General features: G+C 43.8%; 1 protein-coding gene across 1 annotated transcript in view; it reads left to right on the top strand.

Annotated features, from left to right (window-relative positions):
- Positions 1 to 14,455, top strand: part of c17h8orf34 (chromosome 17 C8orf34 homolog) — a 76,322-nt gene that overhangs the window by 11,085 nt on the left and 50,782 nt on the right. Inside the window, exons 2-6 of the mRNA XM_034706715.1 lie at positions 7,697 to 7,841; positions 8,052 to 8,183; positions 10,215 to 10,334; positions 10,542 to 10,570; positions 11,349 to 11,512. Coding sequence (XP_034562606.1) covers positions 7,697 to 7,841; positions 8,052 to 8,183; positions 10,215 to 10,334; positions 10,542 to 10,570; positions 11,349 to 11,512 — 590 coding nt within the window. The remainder of the gene's footprint in view (positions 1 to 7,696; positions 7,842 to 8,051; positions 8,184 to 10,214; positions 10,335 to 10,541; positions 10,571 to 11,348; positions 11,513 to 14,455) is intronic.

The following is a 14,455-nucleotide window of genomic DNA, read 5'->3' as shown; positions in this document are numbered from 1 at the left end:
AGGTAGATTCTCTCAGTTGAATCTCCTGTTCCATCCTGAAGGTCACAGTGGTGATAGCAAAGTGTCAGAATGACATGATATTTAAGTAGAAGAAACAACACTGTGCTATTTGGCTTGAAGGATCATGGGTCAGATATGGTGGAGTCAGATATTTGGAGAAAGGATGTAGAAGTGACAGGAAGCAACAGAGCGAGAAGAAAAAGCAGTAGTTGAACTGTTAAGAAGAGGAAAGATTCTTTAATATTTAACAAAGCTTTGACAACGTGTACTTTTTGACCAACCAACAGTCCACGACCCGATCGTGTTGGATTGTCAGAAGATAAAAAACGCACTAAAACAAGAAATGACTGAGAAGCCTTGAGTATTCTTTCCTTCCTGTGTTTTGTTCAGGGCTGTACAAAACACCTACGTCAGCCTTCAGGGCTTTAATGTTTCATCTGAAGGATGTGTGCCAGCTGTCAGTATGACATCTGTAAACAACCACTTTTGAAGTTACCTCACCTCTGCTCTGAAAACTACGTGACTTCAGTCTGAGTGAGCTGTAGTTAGCGTCAGCTGGACTTTTTTGCTGAAGAGCTTCAGAGAATTTTTTTAAAGGTCTTTCAATAATTTTAAAGATCATAACCACTGAGTTCATTGGTTTGCAGAGTCCTCTGTCTATAATTGGTCTCCCTGTTAAATCCTTGTGAATTATGATAATACCAGGGAATAGTAAAGAGTACCTGGCTTTATATTCAGCAGACGCCCATAAGTGCATGTGCAGTTGGAAGTTGGACCTCCACTTGGATCTCAGCTGTTATTGCGAAATGAATATCTATCTCACTGGTGAAAGTTGTTGTTCTTCCTGTCGTTTTTACAAGTTTAAAGACTGTATACAGACTTTTGGAGTTTGATATTTTAAACTGCAATGTATTTTGAATCAGGACACATCTGAGCTCCATCATGGGTCTGACCTCCATGGATCTCAGCTGTCATTGGGAAATCAACCGATCTCACCAGCAAAAGTTTGTCTTTTTCAGAAATACAAGAGAACACAGACTTTTAGAGAGTAGTATTCTAAACTGTAAGGTTTATCAGCATTGTTTTAGATTGCAAATTTTGTGATGAGTGCAGATCTTATAAGATGACTAATATCATGTTTCTCTAATAAATCTGTCAAAGTTGGCTGGTCCTTTAAATGTGTGTAATGTTGTTATTCTCAATTTTAAATATCTGAAATTATTGCAAACTCTGCAGTTGAGAATATTAAACTCTAAAGGTCAAAAAACTGAAAACAACATGTCGAGGAACAACATTGAGATCGTTTGATTTACTTATTACTCCTGAGATCCGAGTGGAGCTCCAACTTCTAACCCTCGCACGCGCTGACGGAGCTCTGTTGTCTTAGTCTCGATTTAAAATATGTTATCATTGACTTTCTTATTTCTATTGCCATATGAGCGTTGTGATGGCAAAGTACACTGTACATATTCACCTTTAATTGTAAGTACACAAATATAAGCATGACTAATCTAACGGCCAAATTCCACACGATCCGTGTCGGGTCCGTCTCTGATCCGTCACGGCACTAGAGTAATGGTCAGGTTTAGAATAGGTTTCTATTCAAGTCAATGTGTTAACTTCTACTGGATCCACTCCGTTGCATTCTGGCTGCAGATCTGATCCGGCATGTCGGAGCCCTCCAAATCAGATACACAAAACTTCATTTTTGCTGGATGCCGGAGCACGACGCATCAATCTCAATAGAGCAGATGGAACCGGACAGGAAGTCAGGCACCAAAACAAAATGAAAACATCCAGTTCATTTTCAGAATAAAACACTCTGTGTTATCACCAGATCGTATTTCACTTAACAACAACAACAAACCGTCATGATGAGCGGAGCCAGGCCTGGAGTCAACAGGTGAGAGGTTTTCAGAGGACCAGAAAGACAACATGGATGAGGAGAAGAGGAGGAGAATCCTTCATTCTGTAATTACCGCGGGAAAACCTTGGTCACATGACTCCAGCTGTCCGGTGGTCCTGCACCGGGCTGCGTTCTGAAAACGCAACTGGTGGGTGTTGACGAATGAGAGAGCCGGACCACAGTGGCTGGAGATGGACCGGACACAGTTCTGGTGGAAGTCTGATGTAAGCCATCATGACCGAGTGCTGAACAGTTTAAGATGGCCATGCAGCTTTGGGGTCACCTTGCGCTAGCTTACACATTGTCTAAATAAGCCAATATGTGTCCTTCAGTTAGTTTTTCTGCACAGCAATGACCTCAAACAAGGGAAATAGTGGTGATATAAGGACGAGGAAAACCACACACATTTCTCCTGCCTTAAGTCGCCTGAATTGAGTGAGGAAGCAGAGCGCGGTCCCCCTACTGGATCCCCGAGGAACTACCAATCGAGCACTGAGCAATCAAACTCAAACACAAGGCTCTACAAAAGATGTGGGTTCTTTTCCCTCTTATCACTGACTGTGAAACATCAATAACAACAACTAGTGCACATAAACAACAGAGATTTACTCCATATATACTAGAAAGAAGCAATGATGTTAACGCTGCAATAAGGCTGAGTGAAATGAAATAGATTAGTCTTGTCTGACACAGCCGGCCTTACTGTTGTATCATCACTGCTCTGTGTGCAGTGAAGACTAAAGTAATAGAGCAGAGATTTAAGAGTTGGCTGAGTTCAGTCATTAGTTGATCAACGCATAATTTGAATCACAGACTTTTAGGGGACGGCCTTTCTAATTAGTTGATTGATTGACCAATCAAGGCGGCTCTTCATTACGTTTGCTGTAAATACACCAACACAGTTTAAACAGGGCTCACTTCTAAACTACAGCATGTGACAATAGAGCTGAAATGACCTTGAGGTAGAACTTCAGGATGGAGGGAGGGGCATTGAGGGCATCTTCTCCCTGCGTCTGTCAGTGTGGCAGATGAAAGCATCTCTCTGAGTGATATTTGGTAGTAGCAGCCCGGTCAGGTGACATTGCATCTCACTGCCTCCTTTCCCTTCTGATCTCTTGTGCTCCTGTCTGCCGGCTTATTCAAGGTCTGGATCTCTTCCAGTGGCATCTTTCTCTCTCTCTCTCTCTTTACTCATCCTCACCTAAATTGACTCACCACTTCATTTTTCTGTTTGACCTCTTTGTGTGTAGAAGCACAGTAGACAGACCCGTACACATTACCTTAAACACCCCCTGAAGTGACTTGGTATTCTTGTATCTCACTGGCAAACACCAGGTAAATCAGCAGCTGGTGGCCTTTACTACGAGGGCAGGGAGCTCACTGGGGAGTCCTGGAAGAACTGTTGCTGCATTTTAATTTCTTTTTACGCAAGGACAAGCCTGAAGAAAAGATGAAAGGATTTATTGCTGATCAGAGACACAGCTCCTGAGTTGCTATGTTGATTGTCTCTCTTTCAGGATATGCTGCAGGAAACAAAGTCTTTTAACCAGCAGACATAAAGTTTACTGTAACATTTTCCTGCAATTTTCCCCTGCTTTCCCTCAGACACAATTTTTAGGAATAGATAAACTTCCTCCCAGGGGGCCAGCTCGAGCATGCTCAGCATGTCTTCACATCCCGACCTCTTCTTTGCAAAAGATTTACAAGATTATTTTGCCCTTCTTACTGCCTTGCACCTTAGATAATTTATTTCCTGTTTTGATAACAAATGTGCTTTTATTTTGGAGAGGACGCAAAAGGTACCTCAGCTAGATGATGGAGTTACAATTAATTGACAACAGCTAAAAGAACGATCAACATTACCAAATGCGTAATGTATTTGCACTCCCAGACAAGGAATACACTTTCACATTGTCATAAAGATGTCTGTTACGACAATCTCGCTTTCTCTGCAGAGCAGGCGTGGGGACGCTACTCACAACACAAACCTGAGGAGGAGGAACAAGAAAGAGAGCGATCACACACTAGTTTATCAACAGTGGATAGATATAGTTGGTGTATAGTCAACTACAAAATCTTCAAGTACTACCGCCATGTCTATTAAGCTACAGACATAATGGCGTCAAAGGCAGTTAGCTCCCTCTGCTGTCTAAATAAGGTAGCACGCTTCATGTTTCATCTCTGATTTGATGGTCCTTTCGTGTATGTGTTCACACACTTTCCTTCCAAAAGTTTCCTCTTAGTCCCCCTAGAATAAAGTTCCTTGTTAAACTTCATGAAAAAGCAAGTCACAAATATATGAACTCCTCACCCTGTCAGTCTCCTCTCTGTCTTTCTTCATCTTTCTCTCCGAAGAACCCCTGTGAATCCGTCTCTATGGATTCCTCCCTCTAACTCTTAATCTGCCCCCCTCCCCCCCTGTATGCTGTCCTCTCGTTTCCACTTTCACTTTGGAGAGTACTCAAAGTCGCAGGGAGCATCAGAGAGTATCATGATTGTCATCGTCCATGGGGGGAGGTCCCTGAGATCTTTCAAGGGCAGAGATGTCTCTTGGCTGGGTGACAGCTTATCAATTACAGCCACCAAACTACAGTGCCCGGGGTGCAGAGATATCACAGATCTGCACCGATAGTGACTGCTTGTCTCTGCTGATGACGCTACCTGTTGATCTGCTCTTAGCACACAGATGCAGAGGCTGTCTTTGATTTACACATGCTGGGAACGCAGTTCTACTGATGCAAGTCACTACCAACCAAATAGCATTACAGTCTTTTCAAATATAGAAATGTTGACCCAAATTTGAGCGTACATGCTACTGTGGTTCCTGTCAAAGGGAGTACGATGATGAGTCGAACAACATGAGCTTATCAAATAGGACTCGTGTTATTTAAAGCACCTCATTACCATAGAAAGTGAAAAGTGTCAGACACAGTTACCTTGCTGTGCTGCATGTTTGACTTATGTTATATATGCATATCCACCATGCAGATTCAAGGAGATTTGGTGCTTATAGATCGTCTCTTTGCCTTTTTATGATGTTACGGAGACGGTGAAGGACGCAAAAGCACAAAGGTTGCATTAGCTCATTCAGCAGCTTGTGTCACAGTGGATGCGAACACTCCACAGGACGTGCAATCAATATAAGTTGGCACACGAGTGTTGTACAGTAGAGACGTGGGCAGAATACAGATGTGGCCACGTGCTGCCAATTCTCTGCTTATTTGTGTGTGTGTGTGTGTGTGTGTGTGTGTGTGTGTGTGTGTGTGTGTGTGTGTGTGTGTGTGTGTGTGTGTGTGTGTGTGTGTGTGTGTGTGTGTGTGTGTGTGTGTGTGTGTGTGTGTGTGTGTGTGTGTGTGTGTTACCACCTGGTAACACGATCATGAATATCACCGCTCTGCACTCATCCATAACTCATTTTGTACTCTTTTTACTTCTACCGCACCAAAAACTATTAAGACCTGGAAACCCTGGGGTGTTTAACAGAGTTCTGCTATTTGGCCTCCTGTTTAATGTACCAAATTACAACCTTCATTTATAGACCTCCTGTTGCTAGGTAAGTTAAATTACCCACAGGAGCAACTCGGCTGTAATTACAACTTTTACATCTTACCACCGTTAGTGGTTTTTAACAGTAAGACACATCCTACAGAACTCCAGAGATGCTTTACTCAACTTTAAGAGGGCTGTATTTTACCTCTCAGGACTTCCTATTGCTGTTCTGTTAATTTAAATAGTTTTTCTCACCCAAGGAACACTTTGACTCAATGTTCAGGAAGAAGAGGAGGAAGGGTTAACAGTGTGCAAAGAAACATCTCTGCACACTCCCTGTTTCTCCATTCACATGCTGTTTGTTGTGACTGCTGCTGCAGATGCTGGGGCCAGGCAGGAGTGTCCCCCTGACCATTTGCCTGATTAGCTTTCATCACACACACACACACACATACACACACACACACACACACACACACACACACACACACACACACACACACACACACACACACACACACACACACACACACACACACACACACACACACACACACACACACACACACACACACACAGCAGCCAAGGCTAGCCACCATTTAAACACACACGGGCACTCGGCCATAAGCCTCTCCATGTCCTCTGAAATACACACATGCAGATATATAAGCATGTCCAGGAGGGCAAACAATCACCAGCAACAGAAGAACATATGAACAGTGTGTGTGTGTGTGTGTGTCATAGCAATCACGAAGTTAAAGCATGCCCTGTGTAATACACACACTTCATCTTACCCCTACATCACTGCTACTTCCCTTCTTCTCTGCAGCAGCCGCCCTGAAGCCTCACTCTGCCTGACTCAAACTCAGTTCATTCTCATACCATATCATGCCAGTCAACAAAAACACACTCATCTATCCAGGTTTGTTCTTCTTCTGCTTCAAATATCAGCTTTACAGACAGTTATTCCTGATGGCTGTTGTGAAAGACTACTCTTGATTTGTTGCTGAAGGAAAGTTTGGGAAATCTTTAAAGAAAAAGATCACTACACTTCTCTCTGTGTTAGTGTTTTTATTGAGTGGCACCAATGAGAGGGCAAAGCACGGAGGTAGAACATGATTGGCATATATGATGTGGAATTTCCTTCAGGCAAACCTTGAAGGCACCCTTCAGAGTAAACTTGGGCCTTCAACCTCAGCACCTGTTACCATGACTTCTTATGAAAAACAGGGCGATTCCAGGGTCCAGCACAGGCACTGACTCATGCAGGGACGGCATTAAGTATGTGCTCACACACGAATTGAAGTGTCTGCTAATCATTTCTACTTTGACTGCTGACTTTAAAGTATCAAACACATCTTATGTTCTACTTTACCGTGATGTTGATCGTCAGCTCTGCTTTGCTTGCTCTCTTCATCTCTTCCACAGGGATCAGTCCTGTGCCCTGTCGTATTTACAATCCATATTAATCACATTGTACCCTCCCTTTCTGACTGTTATATCCAGCTGTATCCAGATAACTGTTCTGTGTTGTACGCTGTTTTTCTCAAAATGTAGAAATATGTTTTGTTTGTTTTTTTGTGATAGGGCATACTTAAAAGAGGTAACAATTTTTATCCAATAAGGTCAACATGTTTTAATGGGTAAACGTCTTAGTCCCCTTTCCTGTCCTTCATTTGAATTCTTCCTCTTTTTTTCTGTTTATCATTGAAATATATAACACATTTTATTTCATATCTAAAAACAAAGCTGTCCTATAACATGACTATTAAGCATATTATTTTTATTATGGAAATCTATAATCCCAGTGGAGATTAATTCCAGTCCCATGATGTCTGTTGTCTCCTCTGTAAGGTCGACTATCAGATGATGCTCGTTGGATGTGTAAATGACCTCTGCTTGGTAACTCCATATCTGTGCACAGTTGAATGAAAGGTTACACTGTTTGTTAACTTTTTTGACTCTTGGCAGACGGATCAGACTTTCAGTGTCCTGAAATGTTTGCTGCTAATTGACACCCAGTGGAAGAACTGCCTCTCCTTGGGAGCGTGGTGTTGCCTTGTTTGCTTTGACTTCCTGTTTTTGGGATATTGAGTGGAGAAGCAAATTAGTCCAGCCCTTTGGTGTGTCCTTACATCCCTGGAAAGGGAAGTCGTCTACAGAACAAGACTTCCAATGCTCGCAGGGGTCGATTGTCCTTATCGAGTTCAGCATGGTGGACGTTGTGCCGGCCGTGCTCTCTCATTACCCCTGTAGCTCCTCTTTTATCTAACTGCTCTCTGCTTTACTCTGCTCCTATAGGAGTTGATGACCAAATTGATAACTGAGACTCCAGACCATCCAATCCCTTTTCTCATTGATCACCTGCAGACCAAGCAAGACAGCCCCGGCAAGCTGCACAGAGCTCTATCAGGCTCCGCAGCACTGTGGGCGCAGAGCTCCCCAGGTCTGTACCCACCGATACAATCACACATAATGAACACACACAGGCACAATGAGACATTTGTCTTTGTTCATTCTCTACAGTATTGGCTCAGACACAGTCATTAGTCTGCATCTGCTGCAGAGCTTGCAGAGTAAACTTGGCCAGCATTCACACTCTTTAAATTTGCATAACAGGGCATTGTGAGCAGAAATTGTCTCTCCCTCCTTTCAGAAAGCAAAAACCCTCGCAGGGAGTACAGCAACTACGAGAAGCCATGGCAAATCCATCCAAAGAAACCCAAAAAGTCCAAGAGCGACCTGGCTGTGTCGAGTATCTCTCCTCCGTCTCCTGAATCAAAGTCCTGTAAGTTTCCTTGTTGGTGCAGACTTCATGATTCCACAGACACACTATCCATTTTTGAGTTTGGAGCTTCACAGTTTTGATACCTGTTGTATCGGTTATATCCCAATTACATGCTCCATTGACTTTAATCTTCATTTTTAATTTGATATAATTATATCTAATTAAAGTTAGTCACAGTGTATAGTCCAGGGTCCTCCCCCAGCCTCCCACAGCCCTGCAGATGAGTTCATTACTAAGTGCTACTTCTTGCACACTTGCTGCTGCACAAACACACACACTCACACACACACACACACACACACACACACACACACACACACACACACACACACACACACACACACACACACACACACACACACACACACTGAAGACTAATTGTTCTCAAAGTTCTTCCATTAATGTAAAATAGATGCAGATGGAGATTCTTCTAACTTCTTTTAGCTCTGCTATAAATTACTGCAGATATGAAGTATGACACTTGAGACAATGAGGACGGGTCAAATGAGGAGCAGGCAGAGAAATGGACTCTTTCAATAATTTAGCATTGTGCTTTATCACTGCCAGACCAGGGCTATTTTAGGCCGCCGACGGATCATTTCCTCACCATCAAGAGAAGGCGATGAGTTCACAGTGAGAGACGGAGAAGGAAAAGAAAGTCAAAATAAAGTTAGTGGCACTCTACGCACGGAGGTGTGCTTCGCTTACAAGTTTTAGCAGCAATCCTGCAGCCGCCTCAGAGCCTTCAAAGCTACATTTAAAGTCAAATCACATTAAAAATACATGCACGTGTTTTGATGTGAGGAGCTCATGAAAAATTGAAATCAAAAGAAGTGCGTCTCATCATTATTGTAAAATGGGAGAACAACACAAGTTGTCGTAAATATAAACCACACAGGTTCCTTTAATGTGTTACGGTTGTGTTTGCGTAGAGTTTCACGTCCTCTGCCTTGCTCTTTAACTGATGCTGATGGCCGAGACGATTGGAGCTGATCCTTTACCCGTAATGAAGGCTATTTATTGACAGCACAGCTCTTTGCAGCAGCAGCAGCACAAACACATAGAGGAAGGCAGAGAGAGGACAGAGAGGCCGGAAGTAATGAAAGACTTTTTCATTTAACGAGTCTGCATTTGGCAGAAACATTTGCTCTGTGTTTATGGCTGCTACAATGCCAAGCAGCTTAGTCAGGGTACACAAGGGTGGAGGATGGCAGATTTTAGCAGCAGTGCTGTCAAATATTCACCATCGAGATTACTTATTTGTGTGTGTGTGTGTGTGTGTGTGTGTGTGTGTGTGTGTGTGTGTGTGTGTGTGTGTGTGTGTGTGTGTGTGTGTGTGTGTGTGTGTGTGTGTGTGTGTGTGTGTGTGTGTGTGTGTGTGTGTGTGTGTGTGTGTGTGTGTTTGCAAACAGCAGGGTGATGCTAGCTCTCTGCACCTGTCATCACATATGTGTTCCTTTCAAACATGCGTGAAATGTATTCAGAAGTCCTCTGCACCCAGATCTGTTTATTTTGTTTGTTAAAGCTCGCAGACAACCGCTACATTTGTTTGTCATGTCTTCATAACCCACACGTTCTTTCAAATTCAGCTGGGTTAGATATACAAAAGAGTATGGCTCCTTGGTTTATAAATAATGTGGGAGCACTTTATAAATTAAGCATCATACAGAAGCTGAGGGACGCTGCTGGACAACGTGGGCAGGATGTCAGTGCAGTATGTGGGTCACTTCCTGATCCTGTTTGAGTTATTTTCAAAGTTGATCAAAGAGACTGACAGACTCTGTCACCTGGCCTCTGTCCAGAGAGCTTCTGGGAGAGACATGGTGACTTCTGCCAGGGTGTCCGTTCCACTCCATCCTGCAGTTTGGACAAATATGCAGCAAGCCGTGACATTTATAGATCAGATGTTCGATACTTTGCTGTTCAGATCAGTGACTGTGTGGAGGATTTTTCTCTACCCAGTTTGAGAATGTTTGATCAGACTTCTTGTTGTTGTCTAAAAATAATTGTGTGTTTGTTTGTGATGCCCAGTGCCGCGGTCCATCGAGTACCCGTCCTGGGACTGGAGGGAGAGCCGGGACTTTGATGAACTCAACCACATCCTGCAGGAGAGCAAGAAGCTGGGCAAGGCCCTGGAGAGTCTTTCCCGCAGTGAGTGGCTGCTGCTGAGCAGTGTTTAGTACATCTTACCATACAGAAGTGAAGAGCAGGCCTTTCTGTAAATGTCACTGTAAATCCTGTGAGGAAACTGGATCAGGCAGCTAATCTTACACGCTCGTCTCTGAGCTCAGAAGCAGCCTAAGGAGGGATTTAGTTAGATGCTTCTCCGTGCTTCAAACCTTTTATTTCTCTCTGCAGGCATCGCCATCTCTGATGAGCTTGATCAGGTAAACGTTTACTTCACTGGAGTCTTTATTAAAACCCTACACATGTCCGTATCACTCATGCTGCATCCAGTTAAAGCCGCATTTCATAACTTTTACTTGGTTAACGGAGCAGCACAGATCTTTCTCTGACTATGATCTGCGATCTCATGTGTGGTAGAGGGAGACTTCAGAAAGCATGTCCTCTGTCTCCCTCTCCCTCGCCGTTTCACTGTGCAGTCGTACTTTGTCTGAGCTCTCGTCTTTGTCCTCGCATGGCCCCGATTCTCTCCCATCACAATAGTACAGCGGCTGCCCGGGCTGGAGACGCACAGAGCGATTTTGTGAATGATGTGTCTGGCTGAGAGACGCAGCAGCGTATGTTTTGACAGGGATTTCACTTTCTGCTCAGTGCAGCAGCACATGTCAAACGTCCTTGGCTCTCATCCTAGTGATTGTCTCTCTTGTTCTGTGGGACGGGGCAGGGGATGAATACTAAACAGCTGCTCTGATCACACAGAGACAATAGTAGGTGATACTATTCGGGATGTAGACAACGACCCACTGGCATATCTGTGCGTTCTGTACAGAGCGGGGCCGTAGATGTGTGCTGACTGGCTTTTGGAGGAGAGAAGTGGGCAGACAGATCTCAGACAACTCTGTGTTCGCTAAAGAGAGAAGATGTTACAAAGCTTTTGACTCTGATCCGATCACATTTTCATTTAAATCTGCCCTTTGTCTTCCTCTCCGCTGTTCTCAGTGTGTTGCTCTGCCTCTTATCATTTCTCTAACACTCTTTTAGAACCTGGGAGGCTTTAACTCGGTGTTGCGCCCCCGGGTGGTTGGGCAGTGGGTTGGTCGGGAAGAAAATGATGCAGACCCGCTGGCTGCTGAGATGCTGCACCCTCCTGTCCCTCGGACCAAAACTGAAGTGTGTTGGAGTGGAGACAGCAGCCCTGCGAGGAGGTCAGTGATTGACATTATATAGTATCTGCTCGACATAAGAAGAGTGTTTGCATTCTGAGTTATTTCTCTTTAAAAATAAATTACATTTGAAGGGTTGAGCTGATTCAGTTCCAGAGCTTTTTCAGAGCCAACACCTAATCTGGAACCAGTTCTTTGTGTTTCGACCACCAAAGATCTAGCCCTCATCCAGAAAACCAGAATAGCACCAACTCCTCGCTGGGCTAGAAGAAAGAACGGCTTACGTCAGGGGCTGGAGGCCGTGTACTGTATAAAAAAACATAAAATCCTGTAAGTGACGGAGGAAAGATGTTTGTTTTTCATTGTTTTACTTCCATCTATAAAGCCAACACAAGCAGCCGAGTCCTCCTCATTCCTCCTGTAACTTTAACCTTCTCTATACTTCATCCTGATCAGTTTTGGGGGGGCTGTAAAGCTGATCAGTGCGGATTCACTCGTGCATTTTGTGCTCTGACTGTTAATCCTCCTTATCCTCCTGCCAGGACTAGAGTCACAGTTTTTACCCCTTTCCCCTCGTTCTCTTGAAATCAATGGAGAAGTATTGTCCTGCTGCTTTTGATGAAACTTGACTGTCTGATAGCATTCAGGTCCTCTTCTTTGGACAAACAGCCAAAATGAGACGTCTGGCATTTGAGTGGAAGTAAAAAAACAGGTACTTCATGTTAACGTCTTGAACGTATGTTGGCATTTAAAAGAGTAGACTCCAAAAGAAGATGACCTAATTTTTTGCATGTATTTCAAATGAAAAAAAAAACGTCTTTATTCAGATCAATCTGTTTATTTCTAGTTGTGAACTCTGGGTGCAAGTGTTTCCTGGAAATAAGAGATGTTTTCAGTGACATAGTGATATGTCTCTCTTTGGAAAAGCAAGCTGGTTCCTAGAAGGTTGAACCAACTCTGGAAAAGCAAGCTGGTTCCTAGAAGGTTGAACCAACTCTGAGAACCAGTGCTACCACCAAGGACACTTTGCAGCTGATGCAAAGGACTCCCGACCTCGACCCTTCATTTCACGTCTTCCCACACTTACCCCTTTCTCTGTCTCTCTTCAGCTCTTTTATCTAATAAAGGCAAAAAAAAAGCTCCAAAGTAACACAAAATGTTTGAAACTGAAAGTTCGTGAGGCTATTGTTGGCTCTTTGAAAAGTAGGAGGTAGACTTCAGACTGTGGCTCCTGCTGCCTGAGGAATGCCCATCTGAATGGGTTTGATAATCCCATTTCAAAGGCGCGATCAAACTTGCCTCCATGATACTGCTTCAACCCAATTCTGAATTAAAGCTAACCTCATTTCTGCGCGCTCCAGGCCAGAGGAATTTTCAGCTTGTTACTTAAAAATCTGACAATATTGCTGCTTCGTGCGTCGGACTGTCGAATCATTTGTCACCATCTCATTTGTTTGCTCAACTATCCAAAGTCCAAATCACCTGGAAGCTCTCTGACTCTGCTTCTCTCTCAGAGTGTGTGACTTTGTATAAAGGAGTCATTGCACTGCAGCTGCTGATGTGACTAATTAGAGAAGGATCGGATATAAAACCATAAATCATGTGCAAGCTTGAGCTGACATACCCGCAGTGTTAATCTCATTAAGTGACTGTATGGGTGGATTATGGGGAGAAATCACTTAGTTAGAAGTCTGAGCAGGAAGATAGGGGCGTGTGTGTGCATGTGCGTGTGCGTGTGGGTGTGTGTGTGTGTGTGTGTGTGTGTGTGTGTGTGTGTGTGTTTGTGTGTGTGTGTGTGTGTGTGTGTGTGTGTGTGTGTGAGTGTGTGTGGGCTTACTGATGAGCTCCTCTGTTTGTTAGTGTGTGTCTGTAAACGAGGGGTTTGGTGTTTACCTATAAAAGGTGAGATAACTGCTGTGTGCTTGGTTTGGTGCAGCATCCCAAAATAATTACATCCCCTCGTCTCATCAGCTGGAGGAGTGTTTGGCTCATCTGAGGGTTCATTTATATTAACTCTGAATTACATTAAGTGGGAATTTGCTCCCACTCCAGATCCTGTTTGTGGATTGAGATCACTTTCACGTCCTCTGAGCCACAGAGCCGTAAATAGAACGATCAGAAAAACAAAAGTTCTTTGTTTTCTCGTTTGAGGTGGGATCAGGCAGACTCAGTGAACTCTGTCTCTCTGGAGGGGGAGAGTTCAGGGAGTGGGGGACAAAGAGCTGACAGATGAGAGGCAGTGTTGTTGTTTAAGGTTAAAGGGACATGTGCTATCCACGACATGACAGGCTTTCATCATTGTACTTCGATGATGAATTTGCTGAAGTGTTGGTTCAGTGTTTGTGAAGTGGAGTTGTATGAGAGAGGTGTCAGTGGGGCTGCATGAAGCAACATGGTGAGCACTGCTTTGGGAATATTGCCTCACTTTTGACTTTCTTCTATAAGACACAGCACGGGTTCATGAAGCCTGCAAGGGGATAGTTTTGGCTTCATAGTTTTACACACTCCTCGAGATTCCACGTACAAGTTCTGGCTCCCTGTTTTCGTCATTCCCTACATTATTCTGTGGCTCCTCTTCCGGAGTGGTGCTACCATCTTCATCTTCCTTCGTGTTGTCCCTGCATACAGGACTTCTTGTTGTGAGTGAGGGGGGGAGGGGCAGGAGGAAGAGGGAGGGACAAGAGGAAAAGGTGAGCTGATGGCTGTGAGGAAGAAACTTTTAACACTACAAAAACAATGTTATTCTACCTTAAATCTAAAACACTCACTTTACCCCCCAGTCCTACTTTCAGACAGAAAGTATATTACCCACTGGAGACATGTCAGACTGGAGTCTTCACACTTAAACACGTCTTTGACCTCGTGAGGTGACACAAGTCGATTTTCCTCTTTTCTTTCTTCAGGAGGTTTCCTTGTTTTGTTTTTTGATGGTCTTGCTCCGGGCTCTAAATCCAGCGGCCGACCTGTCACTGAGGACCATAAGGA

This window comes from Notolabrus celidotus, chromosome 17, assembly GCF_009762535.1.
Source record: "Notolabrus celidotus isolate fNotCel1 chromosome 17, fNotCel1.pri, whole genome shotgun sequence".
Lineage (NCBI taxonomy): Eukaryota > Metazoa > Chordata > Actinopteri > Labriformes > Labridae > Notolabrus > Notolabrus celidotus.
Note: the sequence above shows the minus strand (reverse complement) of the source record. Positions and strands in the feature narration are given on the sequence as shown.